General features: G+C 50.7%; 2 protein-coding genes across 24 annotated transcripts in view; one reads left to right on the top strand and one right to left on the bottom strand.

Annotated features, from left to right (window-relative positions):
- RALGPS1 (Ral GEF with PH domain and SH3 binding motif 1) overlaps positions 1–15187 on the top strand; it is a 262547-nt gene that overhangs the window by 135177 nt on the left and 112183 nt on the right. The gene's annotated exons all lie outside the window — the stretch shown is intronic.
- The window catches only part of ANGPTL2 (angiopoietin like 2), a 34133-nt gene continuing 22974 nt past the window's right edge, over positions 4029–15187 (bottom strand). The window contains exons 3-5 of the mRNA XM_045563422.1: positions 10266–10459; positions 8167–8437; positions 4029–5850 (exon numbers count right to left, since the gene is read on the bottom strand). Coding sequence (XP_045419378.1) covers positions 5651–5850; positions 8167–8437; positions 10266–10459 — 665 coding nt within the window. The 3' untranslated portion in view covers positions 4029–5650. The remainder of the gene's footprint in view (positions 5851–8166; positions 8438–10265; positions 10460–15187) is intronic.

The raw sequence follows: 15187 nt of genomic DNA, 5'->3' as shown, positions 1-15187 counted from the left end.
CTGTCTGGGAGTTAGCATTGGAATGTAGAGGTGCTGTCACTCAGACCCGGAGGACATGAGCTCAGGAATGCCATCTGGTGCCATGTGTCCTGACAAGTGGAGAGAATAGTCTGCAGATGGATGCACAATGGAAGCAGAGAAAGAGACACTGCCAGACAGGGAGAGGGAGAGGGAGGGGGAGAGGGAGGGGGAAGGGGAGAGGAAGCGGAGCTTAGAAAGTTGCTGCCTTGCTTCTTGAAGGCTTTCCAGGCAGCTTCTGGTTCCTGGCCCTCGTGAGGCCCAGCTGTGTCCCTGCCCGTGGACTCTGGGAGATACCTCGTGTCCTTATGTAACCAGCTTATTAAATGAGTTGGAGTCAATCAGGTGTAAGAAGAAATCAGCCTCATTTTTTCCCCAGTGTCCATTCGAGCCTACTCTGTGGACTCTTTCTTCTAGTCAAAGCTGAGAATTTAGCAGCCCCTTGGCCTTCCTGATGTTAGGCATGAAACAGCCCAGTCTGTTCTGACAATCCGTCATTCCAGACAGTCCAGTGTGGTAATCTCGAGTCTGGACTCAAAGCCGACCAGCCTCAGAGGCCTGGAGTCGGGGAGGGTGTAAGGTCAGCTTCTTTGCCAGATCGCCACCAGTCCCTCGGCCTCCCCCAACTTGCCCACTGAGGTTTCTGGCCCTTGAGGTTAGAACAGGGGGAGGGCCAGGGAGGGGGCAGGGCCCATCCTCCAGGGCCAGTGGTGATCCAGAGGCCCTGAGCTCTTTTCCCCTCTTTGCTGCTGCTACTTCAGAATTTCCCTTCTGGGCCCCTGTGACTCAGCTCCCTTGATGGGGCAATGCCTCTCCTCCAGCTGACCACCTACCGCTCCTTCCCTGTCCTCCACCCCTAATGTCCAGGCAGCCTCTGGCTCTAGGGAGCCTGAATCTGTACCCTCCTTGGCCCCTCAGTGGGCTGGCCATGTGTGTCCCGTGCAGCCCTCCTCCTGCTGCTCTCGTGCATTCAGCCCTGAGTCACACAGGACTGTTTAGGCTCGCCTGTGCCAGGCTCTGGGAATTGTCCCCTGAAGTCCCTCTCACTTGATTTAGGGTGAGGGGACACCGTCCCTCCCTGTGGTGGTGGGGGACATATCATAAGGATAGCTTCCCTTCCCCCAGGATCTTCCCTCCTGCGCTTCTTTTTTTCTGTCACCCAGGCTGGAGTGCAGTGGCGTGACCATAGCTCACTGTAGCCTCAAACTCCTGTGCTCAAATGATCCTCCTGCCTCAGCTTCTCGAGTAGCTGGGAATACAGATGCATGCCACCAAGCCCAGCTAATTTTTCTTATTTTTTAGAGATGGAGTCTTGCTATGTTGCCTAGGCTAGTGCGGAACTCCTGGGCTCAAACAATCCTCCCACCCTAGCCTCCTTTTGCTGGGATTACAGGTGTGAGCCACTGTGCCTGGCCTTTCTGCACATCTTACACAGGCTTTGGATAGGCAGTCAGCTAAATCTGTAGAGCCCATTTTAGGCCACCCCTTTTGCAGGGAGGGTCTTGCATCTTGCTTTAGTATGTGGGATAGTGGGCAGCTATTATTTTGTCCTTAGCTTTTAGAGTCTCAGATAAAACTGAGGCAGAAAGAGTAGCTTTTAAACATCTTGTTACACTTAAAAGGCACCTTTTCTTGTTTAATCTGTCTGGTTTTCTTTTACTAGAATCAGTGTCTTGATAAGACTATGTAAAAGAGATGAGGTCATATGAGAGGACCCCTTGAACTTTCAAAGAGCGTCTGTGGATTCTGAGCATGGTAGACTCCCACTACCATTGTTTTCAGTAATTCATAAGTTTCTTCTTCAATCTTGCTCAAATTGGCAAGATATGGGGGAGGGGGGGTCCTGTTTAGTGTCACGTGTTTAGAGAACATCACTGTCTTCCTGCCTTGTTCCTCACTTAAGCCCAGCAGGTGGGTTTCCCCCAAGTGACTAAGGTATTGGCCAAAACCGGGATGCAGTGGTTTGTCTGGGGCAGGAGAAAGTCTGGGCCTCACTGACTGACTTCTGGGTCTGCAGATGCACCCACCATGGAGAACTTAGTAATAGCAGGACTCCTATGAGTGCAGGCCTTAAAAGGCCACTGCCTGGGATGGAAGAGGAGGAGGAGTGTTGATCTGGCTGTGTCAGACCCCAGCATGCTGACTGGCTGTTTGCTGGTGGGTGGAGCAACTCACTGGGCACCAGGCTCAGGGTACCTGAGTACAGCTCCGTACTCTTTCTTGCCACTGGTGTAGTGAACTGACCCCCTCCCATTTCACTCCACAGAGAGCTGGTTCCATATCTCCAATGAGCTTATTCCTTCCCGTCCTTCCATATAACCTGGGTGTGGTTTGAAGAAGATTCAGGCTTGGTGGAGTCTGGGAGAAACAGCTGGTGTCATAGCCTGCTTTGATTTGGATCCCAACTAGTTTAGAAAAAGGGTTGTTCCACAGGGTCCAGTGTGGCTCTCCAGAGCTCTCTGCTTTGGGGTTTGGACCCAAGACCAGTGATCAGTAAGGTTGGACCTTGTTTTCCTCTGTCCTATTCCCTCTGTCCTACACACTCCACTCCAGATGTGTGGGGAAGGGTGGGTATGGTCTGGGCCAAGGTTGAGATATTTTTATCAAATAGTATCCAAATTCCTCTGTGATCCCAACAGCTGACTAGGGTGGTGGGAGAAGGGAGTTGAGAACCGTTACTTGGTGCCTGACTCTCAGCACCTTCTGGATTAACTGTTGCTGGGGCATTCTTACCAGCAGTCTGGCTTCAAGCCTCATTTTCTCCTCTTCTGTAAAGTGAGAATAATAATCCTGCCTTCACAGAGCTGCTGTGAAGGTGACATAAAAAAACAGAAGTCCATTTCTAAGCACTTAGTAGGCTTTGATAAACATCATTCTCTCCCTAACTACAACTTGCCTAGAAAAAAGCTCTCATATGACTGTATTACTTGGTCATTAGGAAGAGAGATTACAGGGCCAAGGGCATAATAAGTATGCTTAAAATTTTGATATATACATTGCCAAATTACTCTTTAAAAATGTTGAGTTAGTTTATACTTCCATCTGTAGCTCATTGAGTGCACATTTCTTTTGTTCCCTTGTCAACATGGAGATTGACCTTTTTTTTCATCTTTGCCAGTCTGAGAGGCCGTGTGTGATGGCTCATCCTTCACAGTAACCTCTCTGGTTGTTACAGCAGTTGACATCTTTTCTTGTTTACCGGCCATTTGTGAGTCTTCTAATGTGTTCATGTGTTTTGCCAAGTTTTCTGTTACAGTGGTTGTATCTTTCTTAATATGAAAGATTTTTTGGTATAGTATAAATATTCTGTATTTGCTATCTATGTTGCAAATATTTTTCTCTTGTTTGATACTCGCCTCTGAATCTTGGTCATGTTTTATTTTTTTTGGAAGACAGAAAATTTGGTTTTTTAAAAAGTCATATGTCTTAGTCTTTTCCATTCTGGTTTTTGGGTTTCCCATCATGCCTAGAATCACCTTCCCAGCCCACAGATTGATGGTTCTGGCAGCCAGTGTGGGAATTGGACTGAAATGTGTGAGGTGGAGGCTCCTGGTCAGGGCCTGTGGCAGTGGCTGGAGGGAGAGGAGAGGAGCCGCTCTGCTGAGGCAGGCCGGGCAGCTTGGTGTGGAGGGATGGACTGGCCTTGGCCAGGGGAAGGGAGACGTCCTTGTTTTCGACCCAAGCAACTGAGTAGATGGTGCCATTTGGTGAAATGGGACCAGACCTGGAAGAAAGGTGTTTTAGGTGGTAACTGTACTGCCTTGAGGTGCTTCCAGGACATCCAGTGGAGACATCCAGGATGAAGCTGGATGTGAGGAGTGGAGCTCAGAGATCCTTCTTGGCCTGAGGTGCTGTTGTGAGACTCCTGGGGTATAGGTGGAAAACGAAGACAGGGAGAGTGTGATTGCAATGATTTTGGTGCGTGCCCTGCTGCTGAGTCTCTTCCTGATTTTACCTAAAGAGGATCTGGCATCCCCCAGGAAGGCATTCTAAAACAATAACGCACAGCATAAATACATCCAAATAGCACTGATGGCTTTTATTGCAGATTTGTGTCATTACAAGGATAATCTGGGAATATATTTTTTAAAAAACCCTCCCTTTTATATACACAAAACATGCTACATGGTACATTTTGTGAGAAATGCTGAGGTAATAGGCACGCACCCAGACATGGACAGTACCAAACATCCAACATCTCGCACACCTCGGCCCACATACCCATGTACCCACATGCTCATGGGGAGGGTCTCACCTTCTTATCTCATCCCTAGCCTCCTGCTTGGCAATAGTCCTGGGAGCACGGAGGCTGATACTTCGTGGCGGGCAGGACTCAGAAAGCCACCATGCTGCAATGCCCCAACCAAGGGGTCAGGTGACCCAATTATTCAGTAACTCATGAGAAGTGGCCAGTTCTTGTTTTTGTGGCACCTGTTCTCCAGGGAAATATAGTTTGGGGATGAGATGCAAGCCCTAGCTGGCCTGAGAGCATGGGACCTCTGGTCTGTAGCCATTTGGGGGCCCTGATGATCTGATGACTTCTCTTCAATTGAGTATCTCCTGGCAAGGTAGGTTATTATTTGTGTGAAAGATAAAATGACATGTAGGCTAAAGTATGAATGGAAGATACAAAACTGCGGATATGTTATCTATATGGCTGGTGTAGCTCTTGGCCTGGTCTTCCCTTTCCTGACCAGAAACCTGGAGCCCAGACTGTTTCCTACTCAGAGGCTGAGGAATCTTGGCTGGACTGAAAGGGCTGTGCGACAGAAAAGGCAAAGAGTAGGTAGGCAAGGAGTAGGGCAGAGCGGAAAACGGTCCTCGAACTACAGTGAGTGGCCAGGGACTGACACTGAGAGGGCACTGAATGAATGGTGTTGGATGAATGAATGAGTGAGTGGGTAGATGGTGAAAAGTCCTGAGAACAGGGAGAAGTATAAAAATGGAGAGGGAGGGGGATATTGAAATTGATTAGGTGCCCAAAGGGTTTCTTGAGAGAGGAAGCCAGGAGCCCTTCTGTGAGAGATCAGCATTGTAGAAAGTCCTGGAAGAATCCAGGCATGCAGATGCCGAGGATTATTCTGTGAGTTGAGACTGTACAGTCTGTGATCTGTCCTTAAGACTCAAGTAACACAACATTAACGAAATGCTTTTTTCCCAAGAGCAAAGCTGTTGGTAACAGCTTCCACATCTGAGAATTGACTATATGTGTATTTAGGTATGCAAAACAAACATATATATGTATCTAGTCATATCACATGTGATATGTCTAAATGCATATATATGTGGTATACACATAAGTGCTCAAGGGAGGCTCATACACATGTATATTATGAGGCTATTTTGCGGTTGTGTTTTTATTGTGGGGACTTAATTTATTTAAAGAAAGAGTTGTCTACAGTCCTGTCCTGGAAACATGAGGGGCTGTCTGGTGTGAAGAAAAGGAGGAGGGACAGAGAATACTGTATCAGTTCCATCCCATTATCTGCCACAGTGACTTGGGAAAACAGAATCCAGCGTCCCAGTTCTCTCAGCCCTAAGATGAACTGGTGAGGAGTTGCTCTTTGTGCTGGGGCCAGTGTGGCTGGGGTGGGTTCCTGTCACTGGCCACGAGAGGTCAGGAGGGGCTGGCTTAGTGAAAGGTGTTGGGGTTGGGCCGGATCATCATCACCACTTTCTTGAGCGAGTAGGAACCTCCTCGGAACTCAGCCCAGTAGACCCCATCCTGGTAGCGGCTCCGGTAATGTCCTCCGCGGTACCAGACGCCGTTGAGGTTGGAGTGGGCACAGGCGTTATACCACCAGCCTCCCTTCTGGTAGTGGGCACAGTTTCCTGTGGAAGAGAAGGCAATGAGAACGTCTGTGGGAGGAGACGATTTTACCCACGTCCGTGGTTTGCTTGGGTCTTTGGCAGGCCCCTCTCTGGAGGCATTTGGAGCCAGAAGCTAGAGAGGTGAATGGGTCTCGAGGGGTGGCGGAAGGCCGGGCTTCAGACCTACTCAGGCCTGCCTTTGAGGCTTGGCTTTGTGACTGACTAGCTGTGTGATCTGAGACAAGCAACTTAACCTCTCCCAGCCACTGTATCCTCATCTGTAAAATGAAGATAAAAATGACACCTACTGCACAGGACTCCTGTGAGAATTCAGTGAAGGCATGTTGGCTCCTAGCTGGGGTTGGGTGTGCAGGAGGCCCCAGCGGGACCCTGCACCCCTGTTCTGATGGGGAGAAGGCGTTTTTCTTGGAAATTGTTAAGAGTCGAAACTGTTGGATCAAGAGTCTTTATAGAAAGACAAAGTGTTTAAGAAGAAGTGCTCCTCCATTGCTCCCCAGCCTGTATTCCATCCAAATTTTTTGTATTATTTCACAAAGATATTTCCATAAAACTCTTGGCATTATCACATCATGAATTTTGCTGCCAAGGACAGGTAGTTCAGAACAACAGTAAAACGCGTGGGCAAGGTGCACTCAGGGGCGTCACACTCCATGGGGAGGAGCAAGGGGAGCCGCTGTCCGCTTGGGCTGCTCTCAGCTGTGGTGTCCCCATTTTCCTGACTTGGCCCTAGGCCTGGGGAGGGGACCCCTCCTCAGGGAGGGTCCGCTGGTCTGGGTGGCTGAGGTCATGGGCCAGGGTGAGATGGTCATAGGCGGACTGAGGCAGAAGGCGAGAGGGAGACTCAGCCCATCATCAGCCTCCTGGTCGCCAGCGGAGGCCCCTCCTGCACTTGACCCACACACCTCCAGGGACTAGGAGCTCACTTCCTCACCGTCCACTGGTTTTGCTGCTAGACAGATCTGACAGTTTTGGATTGTGGAATCTCTTCTGCCTGCTCCCTGGGAGGGCCCTCAAGAACTGCTGTAGCAGTCCCCATGTCCCAGGGTCTGACTAGTTCTAGGGGTCATCCTCCTGCCTTGCTTTTCTGGAAGCCTCAGTAGCTCTGGCCTAGGAGACCTGCTGCTTCAGAGCAAGGGCCTATTCCTCCTCCAGGGAACCTTTGAGCAGGGTCAGTTCAGTGTCAGTGGGTGGACAGAGGTGTCTGCATGGTGCAGGTGGGTCACATCCCTCCTGGCCTCCTATATCGGGAGAACTACCTGCCAGAGTGTGGTTACCATGGCGACCTGGAGTGAGGATGCCCCAACCTCAGTATGCAGGTGCCAGGGCTTGCCTGGAGCTCAGGCCATTTCTGGGACAGTCAGAGCTCACTCCTCAATGGGGAGGGAATGGCCTTCAGACCATGATGACATGGGAAGCTAGGGCAGGAGGCGATGTTGGTGGTGCTGGCCTCATGGAGGAGCCTGGGCCCTACTGACCTCACCAACCTGTTAGGGCCCAGAGGCCCTCCTCTCAAGAAATTGGGTGTAGGGCCTTGGGAGGCATTAAGTGTGGGGGAGTCTCATGTCTGAACTCAGGGCTGGACAATATTGGTGCTGCTTATAATTTTCTGTTTTCTTCCTTGCTTTTTATTTAATAAAGACTTCTTAGTAAAGACCTAGATTTGAAGCATGTGATCTTAGACAGATCACTTCATCTCTCCTATCTGGTTTTCTCTTATAGCTTCTTTACAGCATTGCATGAACATGAATGCTGATAACAGTACCCATAAAGACAGCCCACTTTATTGAGCCTGTACTGTACTCCAAGTCCTAGACAAAGCACCTTACGTACATTCTCTCTAACCTTCTCCTTACTGTGCAAGGTAATTATCGTCCTTACTTCCAGATGCAGAAACTGAGACCCAGGAAGATTAAGCAACATGCCCAAGGACACGTGACTGGGTAGGAGGTGGGGCTGGCATTAGAGCCCAGGGTATATGGCCCAGCATTGGTGGGCATGTGTAGCATTACACCAGGTGCCTCAGACCAGAGGTTGCAGGGCCACAGCCCAGCACGTGTCCGACTGCCTTGGCCCAGGGAAGCTGTGCTATACCTCTTTTTTTTTTCTTTTTTCTGTGAATGCCACTCTGACCCAGCTTTGTGAAGGGGCTCTGTGGGCAGAGAAAGGGACCTTCAGGGGTAGGAACAGGGTCAGGCAGCTTGGCCCAGGTGCCCATTGCCCCACATCTTCCCCTTTCCAACTCTTGAATCAGGGGCCAAGGCTTTGGTTGACTTTGTTTCCCTACCCTTCACTGGGCTTTCACTCCACTTTTCCTACCTGTGTAGACATCATGGTCTCTGTCCAGCGTGGTGAACTGCTTGCCGTTGTGCCAGGTGAAGGAGTCGCCCGCATTGCCATGGTAGCGCCCCAGCCGCAGCTTATAATACTCGCTCTCGGGCTCCAGGCGGAAGCTAGCGTATTCTGCAAAGACCTTGCGGCCAGACCAGTCCTCCATGGTCACCAGCAGTTTGTAGTTGCCTTGGTTTGTCAGCCAGTAAATGTTCTCCAGGCCCAGCCAGTACTCACCATCAATGTTCCCAAACCCTTGCTGGAGAAAGCCCAGGAGAACGTTAGTGTGGAGCCTGCAGTGCCCACAGCCAGCAGGCCTGAACACCGGCTGCTGGACACCCAGCCCTGGATAGAGGGGCCCAGGAAACAGGAGAGCACGAGGCAGCCTGGTTCAGCCCGCACTCCCCACTCCCGACTCCATGGTGTAACTTGATGAGTCACTTCACCTTTCTGAGCCTCAATCACATACCATTCAAAGACACATAGACAGCCTGCCCTATACCAGGCACCATGTAAGCCCCATTCCTCACCCTCACGCGGCGGGTGCTGCAGAAGCCGCATGCTGTGGCAAAGTGAGAGCCTGGCACACAGTAGCATGCCATAGGCACTCCTTGGAAAAATCCCTTAACTTCCCTGAGCTTCAGCCTCCTCCTCTGAGGATGGGCTGTGCTTGAGGGTCACGGGCAAGCTCTAATGCACCAGAGAGGCATGAGCTATAACAGACGTGTCCCATCCACCTGGGCTCCTTTCTAGGTTTGAAACCCAATGATTTTGTTGTTATTGTTCTTTACATGTAGTATGGGACTCATCAGTTGAGTGAGAGCCACTGAAGTCTTGAAAATGGGTGATTCATTAATAATAATAGCTAGTATTTAGTGAGCACTTGTGGTGTGCTGGCACTGTTATAAGAACCTTACATAGGTTGTGTTATTAATCCTCATGCCAAGTCTAAGAGCTAGGCACCATCACCATCCTCCCTAAAATGGGTACACCGAAGCCCAGGGTCACAGAGCACCTGAGGGTGGGTCAGGATTTGAACGTAGAACCCAGTCTCAGCCATTGTGCTGTACTGCCTCTGCGAGGGAGAGGAGGGAAGAGTCAAGGCCTGAGTCTTCAGGACCCTGTAAATTAGGAGGAGGAGGAGGACGAGGATGAGGAGGAGGAGGAAGCAGACAGGCCTGTCAAGAGGTGGGGTGGAGGACAGGAGGAGACCCAGAAGGGGGTATGGCAGCCACATGTGCATGGCATCAAGGCTGAAGGTAGTTTGTGGGCTTTGATGTCAGAAGGCCTAAGCTGCAGTCACTGTGTTGCCATTTTCTAGCTTCGCAGCCCTGAGCAAGTCACTTCACCTTTTCACTTGTGAGCTGGGGTGATGACAGTGCCTCCCTCAGAGGGTTGATGTGAGATTAAGTGAGGTGATGCATGAAAGCACGTAGCATGGTGACTGACATGGAGCTGGAGCCAGTAAGTGTAGCCACCCTCTGTGTCCTTAGTACCACCTCTTTGTTTAGAGGAGAGAGAGCCATGGGCCCTAGCAGCCTTTTTCACTATGAGGATGAACATTTCAGTTCCTTGGGCGACTGGGGAGCCCAGAGGATGAGCGCTGGAATTAGGATCCAAGTATTGGCACAGTCTCCTACACGGACCCTTTGGGGATCCTCCAAGGGCCTGGGAGCCTCGGGACTTGCCCCTTCTGGGCTTCAAGAGAAGTCTTTCCCCATGGAAGCCCCAACCTGGGGTAAGAGGCTCCCCACACCTAGGCTGGAACAAGGGCCCCACGCCAGCGTTTCTGAACTCCCACCCTGTCCTGCGGGGCTTTGGTGGTCTGCACAACCAACTCTTCTCCTGCAGCAGTTGCAGCAGCAGGCAGAGAAGGAGTGGGTCCTCGCTACCCCCTGGCAGTTTTGGTAAATTTGCTCTGTGTGTGTCTCTCTTGCCCCAGGTATGTTTGCTGTCTGGGGCCACACAGGCCCTGCCTTGGTCAGCGTGCACTTCCCTCTGAGTAGCTGTTCCCTGGCTGCTTAGGCCGCTCTTGGGGTGGGCCAGTCACCTTGCGGGTGGCACAGACAAGTTCTGCCCGGTCTCACCTTGTATGTCTCCCAGTTCCTGAAGAAGTTGACAGAGCCGTCCAGCCGTCTCTGGATGACGGTCCAGCCCCCAGGGTCGTGCCTCTGGTCACACCACACCTGCATGAGGCGGTTGGTATTCTCTGGTTTCACTAGGTAGATGGAGCTGGTGTCGTGACCATCCTCCAGGGCCTGCAAGCAATCTCTCCACGGGCCTGGGGACACAGATATGCACACGTCACAGACCTGCCTGTCACTAGGCTGCACCCCTGCTGCCCCTGCAGCAGGCACAACCTCTGGCAAGGCTTTGGCTGGGAGCCACAGGCTTGCAGTTTAAGGGGACCAATTTTTATTTTGCAAGTTTGACAAATAATATAACATAAAGACCAGAGCCTAGGATTAGAGGGTCTGGGTGCCTGGACTCCAAGCTCACTTCCTCCCCTCACTCCCTCAATGTGATTTTGGGAAGGCCTGCTCATTTCTCCCAGCCCTCAGTTTCCCTCCTTTGTAGATGGGAGATCATATTTCCCTCATTCAGTGTTGTCAGGATTGCTGAGATCATTTGGATGGAAGTTCCTGGAGTGACTTTTTAAAAGTTAATTTTATTGGCAAAGAGAGATGTGTGCCCACTAAATGTGGCAACACCAATCAGTGCAGTGTGGCCTCTGATGGCTCTGCTTCAGCAGGGAAACTGCTCCGCCAGACTGCTGTTCCTGGGTGCTGGGGGCCAAGTTTGATGGGCATCCCTCAATTCTGATTCCACGGCTGCCTTTCCAGTGACAGGGCTTCATGACAACTTGTGCAGTTTTTAGTAAATGAACTTCCATAGAGTCATGGGCCCAGGCTGTCCCCAGAATTTGGCCATGTAGCCCAAGACCTCAGGATATTTCTGGGATTTGTACGTTGGTCTCCAAGCATCTTTTTGGGGGGACCAGGTTCCCTTTCTGCTCAGTCTGTTATTTTCCAAAGGAAGCTCACTGAGGGCTAGATGCTCAGAACTTACTCTGTGAGGTCTGTAGGCAGGTCCATGAACTTAAAGGATGATGTTCAGGACACATCCCAACCCACAGCTCTCTTTGGGAACTCAGACCAGCAGGGTGCTGTGATTCTGTGACTTCACTGTGCTTGGGCAGCCCAGGCAGAAGGAATGGGTGTCTCCCACCTGCCCTAGTGGTTTCCTGTATTCTGATGTCAATCACATCAGCAAGAAGGTACAAACTTGAGTCACCAAGGTCTGGACAAGATGGGACCTGTCTTTTTGATCTGAAGAATCTTCAGAAGATTTTCAAGGCTCAGCCATTCAAATACATATTTTAAAATAATCACCACACTTTGCTTCAGTCTCTTTAAAATATTCCCAGATTGAGAATAGTTAAAAGTGCTAAGGAAAATTCCATCTTGTTCTGTTAATTTGTGTATTTATTCAACAACCATGTATTGGGTCCCAACCCCTGTAGGGTCTGCGCTGATGCCCAGTAGGGAGGAGCTGCCCTCACACCTCCTCTCGATGTGAATTCTGGGGAGTCCTGTCCTTTCTCTTCCTGGGGGTGGGGGCAGAGGGATGCCCACAGTGGCAGGTGTGGTCAGCTCTTCCTGTGCAGATCAAACTTCTCAGATTCCTTCCATTCTGGCTGGTGATTGGGCTCAACTAGTTCACAGGTGATGATCAAATAGGAAAGATGTGGGTTTTTGTTCTTTGTCGGACGCTGCGGGTGAGTTTTCTGAGGCCTTGCCACTGTCTGAGCACCTCCTTGAACCTGGCAGGGCAGCAGCTGTCTTGCTCATCCCTCAGTCCCCAGTGCCTGACATAGCACTGGGAAGAAAGGTCAGTTTGGGTGCTGACAGTTAACCTGGGGGGCTTTTCCCTTCATCTCCCAAGGAGAAGCTCCTCACCCCCACAAGGGATGGGGCAGAACCCTAGGCACCCCACCACCGGGCAGCAGATCTGGCACAAGCAGCACTTTCTTTGCCTGGTGCAACTTCCTGCCTTTGGCCCCCTCAGTATCTGTCCTGGGGAAGGGGAGGCCAGACTTCCAGAAAGAGCATTCACAAAGAAGAAAAAAGTTGTGATTGTGTTCAGCCCAAGCCCCAGAGACCAAGGCAGAGAATGAGAGTCTGTCCCCACCAGCTGGAGCAGAGCACCAGTGGGCTTGGGAGCCCTCCCAGCTCCTTACCAAGGCAGCAGCTCCGGAGAGGCCATTTGATGCAAATGCTGGTGATGGAGGATCCAGCAGAAGCCTGCGAATGATGCCCCCTGAGAGCAAGCAGCCGACCTCCTCCTGCAGAGTGTGTAGGCTGCTGGGAGTTGTCAGATGGAGCGAGAGGGTGGCCTCAGGACTCCAGCCTGAGCTGCTTTTGTGGATGCCCTCAACGGTTTCATTTTACCTTTGGCATTTCTACAAAGGACTCTTTAAAAGGCAAGTGTTTGAAAATGTTTTGGGCCCACCGGTTCCTTTAAGAATTTGGGGAAAGCTACCCTCTATTCAGAAAAATGCACAGACTCACACAGTTTTGTGTATAATCTCAGAAGGTAAGTGGACTCCCAAAGTCCAGGTTAGGAACTCCCAGCTCCGAGCAAATCCTGACTGGCAGAGTAAGTAGTGAAATAACAGCCAGTGCATCCCGAGTATTTCTTAGGTGCCAGGCCCTGTTCCTGGCCCTGCCCACCTGTTTCTACACTTGACCCTCCTGACACACCTACTCGGTAGTAGTAGTGTCCCTCCTTTACAGTGAGGAAACCAGAGCACAGGGACCTGAGGGGACACCCTTAGGTCACATGGCTTGTAAGGGGCAGAGCAGGCATATACACCCAGGGTTCTGGGTGTCCAGAGCCCACACTCTAAAGCACTCCTCCTTCTCCCGAGCCAGAGTGAACCCAAGGGTAGGGAGCCCAGGCTGACTTATCTGTGTCTCTAGGACTAATTTTAATCTTTGCCCATCAGCCAGGTTAAAAAAATAAAAATTTATAGTTCTTCTTTGTAAGGTTGTTAAACCTTTTAAAATCTTTATTGGTGATTTTTTTTCTTCTATGCATACCTTTTGGTGTCCATTGCCCATTTTCCACTGTTTTAGTATTTCAGTATCTTTTATGATATAGAAGTAGTTTTCCTTTTTTTTCTGAGATGAATCTGATGATTCTTTAGGGCTTTCTAGAATAGGTATAAAATAGGTAGAAGTGTCTGGTATTTTCTGTTATGAAAAAACCTCCATATGTCTCTGTACTTCACATGGCACGCAGGACCCATTAGCTCCCACCCAGGACCACACATCCAGACCCGGTTTCCCTCAGAAACCCGTAGGAGAGCTCTGCAAAATCTCCTGCATTCAAACACATTCGCTTTTCATACATTAAAGGCAGCAGTGGCAAAGGTCAGAAATGTAAAGGGTGGATGAAAATTCGCCAGAAGAACAGTTAACAGTGAAAAATTGGCAGCAGCAAAATTGCCATGTGGAGCCAACAAAACGGCCAAACCCAAACATCCAACTTTGATGAGAAATCTGTAACGGCAACATATAAATCATGCAGTGATGAGTCTGTAATTGTCACGTTTGAATAATGCCATTGTGGAGGGTCAGGAGAAGTGTCTGACCTTCACTGAGGAGTCGTGGTTGAGGTGTGGCTGGGGCAGGACTCCATGCTTGGAGTCAGGAGCCCTCGGCACCAATCTTGGTGGCTTCGCCTACTCATTGTGACTTTGGGCAGTTCCTCATTGAGCCTCAGTTTCTTCTGTAAAATGGGGAAAGGACCCTGGCTGTTCTGAGGGTCTCGTGAGCACAAGAGCACCCAGCATGGAGGCCAGCCAGGGCAGGTGCTCCATGAAGATTATCCTCGTTTTTCCTTTGAAACATGAAAGCTGACATTTTTGAATCTGTTCATCCCCCAAACCCCACCACATACACGTGTTGCTCCATTTCCTTTCAATTTCCAAGACTAAATGTAAGATTATTTACTAATAGATATTTTCCACGAGGCCTATTTTAAAAGTCAGAACTTCAGAGGAGAGAGCCACAAAGCTATGTTGAAATAAAGGATGGAAATCTTTTTTGTCAATGAAACTGAATTTTCAGTGTGCAGTGGGCAAAGCGCTCCCTTTGGAACAGTGCAAAGTGTCCAGGCGGTATTTAACTTGGCTTCCCTTCTGAGAGGGCAGCTCTGCCGGGAGCACCAGGCCAACACTAACTCGGCGGCACCTGGGCTCCGAGTGGAGTGAGCGCCTCGACCTCATCTCTATAAAGACCATATTTACACTCTCAGCAGAGCAGTAGCGAATGTTACGCGTGGAGAGAAGTGCAGCACCACAGCCAAGTTGAGTATGTGGCTCCCTGGAGAAGCAGTGAGGGTGGGGAAAGCACACAGGGCCCAGCGTCACAGGCCTGGGAAAGGGACGTTGGCAAACGGGAACAGGGCCCCGAGCCCCAGGGCTGAGCCCTGGTAAATGTTGGAGGAGAGCAGGTTTGGGTGCCTAAACCCCTCCTTGTTTCCTTCCTGCCTCCTGGGGTTCTTGACAGGGAACACAGCCTCCTGGGAAATCAGCAGCCGCTTCATTAAGGGCTGAGTAGGTGCCCGCTACCCACAGTGCAGGGCCTTTCTGGTAAAGCCGAGTTGGAGCTGGCAGCTAGGCCAGGCCATAGTGTAAGCATAACTTCCTATTCCCAGTTTTCTCCCTGTGGTTCTGGGGCAGAACAGTGTCAGCCTGACTCTACCCACTCAGACCTCATGGAGAAATGGGCTCACACACTGCGGGAGCTTTCAGTGCAGTGACCTCGCCCACTGCGGAAACGTGGCTCCCTGAGTCTCTCACCTTGAGGCTGGGAGCTGAGAAGTGGGGCCTCTGGGTGCAGGAGGGCTGCCTCTCCTCCCTGGCTGTGCCATGAGCCGGACTGGACCACGTGGCTGGCCAGCAGTCTGACAGGCCTCTCCACACACTAAGCCCAGCTCCAAG

The sequence above is a fragment of the Lemur catta genome, chromosome 10 (genome assembly GCF_020740605.2).
Source record: "Lemur catta isolate mLemCat1 chromosome 10, mLemCat1.pri, whole genome shotgun sequence".
Lineage (NCBI taxonomy): Eukaryota > Metazoa > Chordata > Mammalia > Primates > Lemuridae > Lemur > Lemur catta.
This window is presented reverse-complemented; position numbering and strand designations above follow the sequence as displayed.